Genomic DNA, 4,078 nt, shown 5'->3' on the forward strand with positions numbered 1-4,078 from the left:
CATGGAATGTAAAGCTCAGGGTAGGTGAGGCTCTGGCCTGAGGCCAGGGGATGGGCAGGCACAGCCAAAATGGGGCTTGAATCCATACCTGAGACACCAGGCTGTGGCACCTGAGCAGCCACCCACCACAGGACAATGTGCTTCAGGCAGAGGGGAAGGATGGGACCTTGAAGCCCCAGGGGTTGTCCCACAGAGGCTGAGGCTGCACCCTCACTGCCTGTGGAGCATGACCTGAAAAACAATTGGAACCTCTCAGAGATGCCATAGGGTGAATGCTGCCACCATTGTCCCTGTGCCCTGGTGTCCCTGTGTAGCCAGTGCCTTCCTGTGCCACATGTGATTAATGAAGATGGGTCATCCTGGTCACTCGGGGGTCACTGTACCCTTATACCAGCACTTGGTCCCACCAGGAGATGCAGGTGTGTTCTTGCTGCCTGCTCACTGCCCCAAGACTGATGAGCAGGAGACCATTGGTGACCTGGCAGGGCAGCAAGTAAGGGAGATCCCCCCAGCCCCCTGTGCTCCAGGCAGTTATATAAAAACTTAACTGGAAAGTTCTATATGACGCTGCAGATTTGGTTAAGGCCACGCTCTTGTGAGCTGGTCCAAGTGGTGGCAGAGGGAGTGAGTTTGCCTCTTTCCAAAAGCTGCTGGTTCTTCAGGTCTGTGAAGGAGGGAGAGGTGGGGTTTCAAATCTCTGGTGCTGAGTGTCTTTGCATAGATTTGCCCAAATAATGTGTGTTTTCAATTGGTTCTGGTGTCCTGCCCAGCCCCAGCATCTCCCTTGCCCCAGCTGCTGGGGTAAAGGAGTCCTTCAGCTTCTCAAAAACTGAAAATTAACCCCCCAAAAAAATTAAAAAATTGCAGTTTTGGTTTCCCTCATTAGAGGGCAGTAACAGACCCAAGTGAGGCCAAGAGCGATGAACAAGAAAAGGGGAGATCATCAGAAGGGGAAATTATCAGGGTGCACATCGCAGCTGCTGCGGTGAGCAGGGGAAGGGCGATGGTACCCACTTGGACTCCATTGCTGCACATCTCCTTTCCTGGTGAGACTCAGCTCCAATAATTTATTATCTGTATTTTCGCCCCACACCCCCTTTTTATTTTTTTTTTTTTTTAATTTGGGTGTAGATAAATAAAACTCCAGAGTTAAATTCTCAGGAGAATTTTGGACAGAAACAAGTTCTCAACGGGTCCTTGGGTCACAGGTGGATGAAAGCTGCTGTAGAGTGAATGCAGGGATGGGGCAGCACTCGAGCACCAGCCAACACACCGGGAACAAAACGAGACCCACTCATTTATTGTCAAAAAAACTCAAACTTTACTTGCATTTTTCTCAATAAATAATTTACAGTATATACAGGTGGTGACACTCCTGTGGGTCTCAACACAAGGAGGAGGTGGGGGGACCTTTTCCTAACACCCCCCCACACCTTTGCCTACTTTTTGTTTGTTTTGTTTCCAAGTATTGGGTCTTTCTTGGCCACACTTCACCTTTAACCAGAACTGGGTCAAACATAACCAAAATAAAGTGCTTCACTGTTTGCTTCTAAAATAGGGATACCCCAACCACCGTAGGACAGCCAGCCACCACTGGAGCGCTCACCTGGACAGTGGGACCAAGCCATGCCATAATCAAAGACTTTCCTTGGCTGGAAATTACCCCTAAACCACAGCACATCGTGCCATGGGGTGATTGTTTTATGGGAAAGGGAGGTCTTAAGGGAAGTATTGACTTGTTGGCATGTTGTGGCTTGGCCAGCTCAGACTGCTTTTGAGAAGCACCATATCTCAGAAGGATGCTTCACACAGCTGCTGTTATCTGTGGGGTAACACAGCAAGAAACAAATGTTTCCTCTCACCCAGTGACAAATTCGGCTTTCAAAACTCACGTTCTCAATTTCTAGGGAAGACAAAAAAAAACTTGTTTCTTTCTTGAACGAAGGAAACACAAAGTCCAAATCAGCCTGGTTGAGCAATTAGTGCATTGGGAAACTAAACTGGCCTGTGCTGCGGTCCAGTGGTTGCTCTCCTCAAGCTCCTCCAAACTGTGGTATCCTTATTTCAAAACCTCCCGAAACAGAATACCTGGGGCACCAGCAAACAAAGCAAGGAGCAAAGTAGTAAACACATCTTTTTTGTTTCTTTTCTTTCCTTAAACATTTAAAAACCAATTACATCTCTTCATCTGTACAGTCACACAAGATCAATGCCAGGGCTCTATATATTAAAAAGACAATATAAATTACATCCATTGACACAATTTTGCATTTCTCTGCTGCTTTACAAATGGAGCTCTAGAGCTGTTAGGACACAATGAATAGTCACGTTGAGTATTTACACCAGGCTGCCTCTTGGCACCAGTTCAGATTGCCAAATGTAGCCTGTTCCCACCTCTTTTGGTGCTAGCTTGTCTCATCATGCCCAGAGACCTCCCTTGAGAGCAGGAGGTTCCCCCAAGAATGACATATGTTTTGGGGCTTTTTTCTGGGAACTTCCCCCTGAGGAAAGGAGGGGAAACCCATCAGGAGGTCTCCAAGATGCAGACTGAAGGTGGTCTTGCTGTTTGTTCAGTGAGCGATGAGGTGAACCACAGAGGAACACGGAGAGGAGAAGATGGGCAGTACTATGTGGTGGGGGAAGGAGATTATCAACAGTTTTGAGGCAGGGAACAGACATTTGGAGGCAGCTGGGGGGTCCTCTGCTGCATCCCATCTCCTGGCTGGATTTCTAACATTGCCCCATTTCCAATTCAAGCTCAGAAGAGCTTAAGGTGCAACTAGTCTGCAATGGGGTTGCAAGTCATGGCCCCAGGATGAGAAGTGGAGCAGAGACCTAGCAGCAAACAAACAGAGCACAATGCTCCTGCTCCATCCCAGGGCCTGGCCGAGCCATGGGCAGGCGAGGGGGTGCAGGGCTGGAGGGAGGTGCAGATCAGGTCTCCCACTGAGCAGCCTCCCCACTATCAGTTTTAGGAGACTGGAAAACAAATGGTGCAAGGAACTCATCCAACGCTGGGCAGAAGTTGCAGAAACTGCTTGAATACTGGCCAGGTTTCTCTTGTTGCCATCCAGAGTCCTCAGTGGCTCTGTGCAGAGACAAGGGAGCCAGGAACACAACTACTGAGTCCATCAGCTGAATGAACTGGCTGAAATAGGAGATGCCCTTTGAACCACAGCAAACACAAGCTGAGGCTTGAGGAACGCGTCCTACTTCCACCCAGAAGATGCCTGGCACCAGCAGCCAGGCAAGCATGGGACCGTTCCCCACCATTTTGGTCCCTTGCACCACTTTCTGCAACAACGAGGCTGTGGGCAGAGTGGGACATGCCCAAGAAGAGGAGTATGGCCCTGGCGAGCAGAAAGCCCAGCCCCATTGTGCTGGCCAGGCTTGACCCCATCTTGCTGCTCTGTGTCCTCCTCGCGGGCTCTGCTCTCCAAAGCCAAAGCCACGTTCACACACGTTGATGTCACAGTCACCATGTGCATTTTCAGGACCCGGGGGAGCACTACAAGGAGATGGGGGCTCCTCAGCACCCACACTACTGAGAGGAAGAGGAGGAGAAGGGGTGGTGAGGAAGGTCCAGACAAGGTACAGTCTAGCAAAAACTCCTGACTGGTCCTATTGGCAGCACATTCCTCCCCCAGCACATTCCTCCCAAGCAAGAGCTGGGAAGGTGGAGGACCTGATGCCAAAGAGAGGGGTTGAGGTTTGAGGACAACCCATGTGGCTCTGATATCCAACCTCCCGTTGTCCAGCACTGCCATCTCATTCCTGGTTCCCTCCTGCTTCCCTTTCCCCACTTTCCATGGTGAGAAGGAGCAAACCTCTACAGCAAGCACAACCAACACTGACTCAAACACAGCAGTGCGACCCAGAGGGCAGGGGAGGTCCCCAAGGGAGCTGTGTTGCCTGGGGCCAGGTCCCGTGTCCTTTCATAGAGGTGCAGTTTGTCTTTGTTGGAGTGAAGCATCTTCACATCCTCAAAGGCATAGTAAGCAGCCAGCATGAAGTTGACATCCCCTGTCGTGAGGAGGTCAAAGACACAGGACTGGAAGTAGAGGTCCTCCACAGGAAG

General features: G+C 50.3%; 1 protein-coding gene across 1 annotated transcript in view; it reads right to left on the reverse strand.

Moving 5' to 3' along the window:
- Positions 1-3,829: 3,829 nt before the first annotated feature.
- Positions 3,830-4,078, reverse strand: part of RGMA (repulsive guidance molecule BMP co-receptor a) — a 16,731-nt gene continuing 16,482 nt past the window's right edge. Inside the window, 1 exon segment of the mRNA XM_029084113.1 lies at positions 3,830-4,078. This exon segment is cut by the window's right edge and continues 36 nt beyond it. Within this exon segment, the coding sequence (XP_028939946.1) occupies positions 3,830-4,078 (249 nt within the window).

The sequence above is a fragment of the Antrostomus carolinensis genome, unplaced genomic scaffold (assembly GCF_000700745.2).
Source record: "Antrostomus carolinensis isolate BGI_N321 unplaced genomic scaffold, ASM70074v2 scaffold2423, whole genome shotgun sequence".
Lineage (NCBI taxonomy): Eukaryota > Metazoa > Chordata > Aves > Caprimulgiformes > Caprimulgidae > Antrostomus > Antrostomus carolinensis.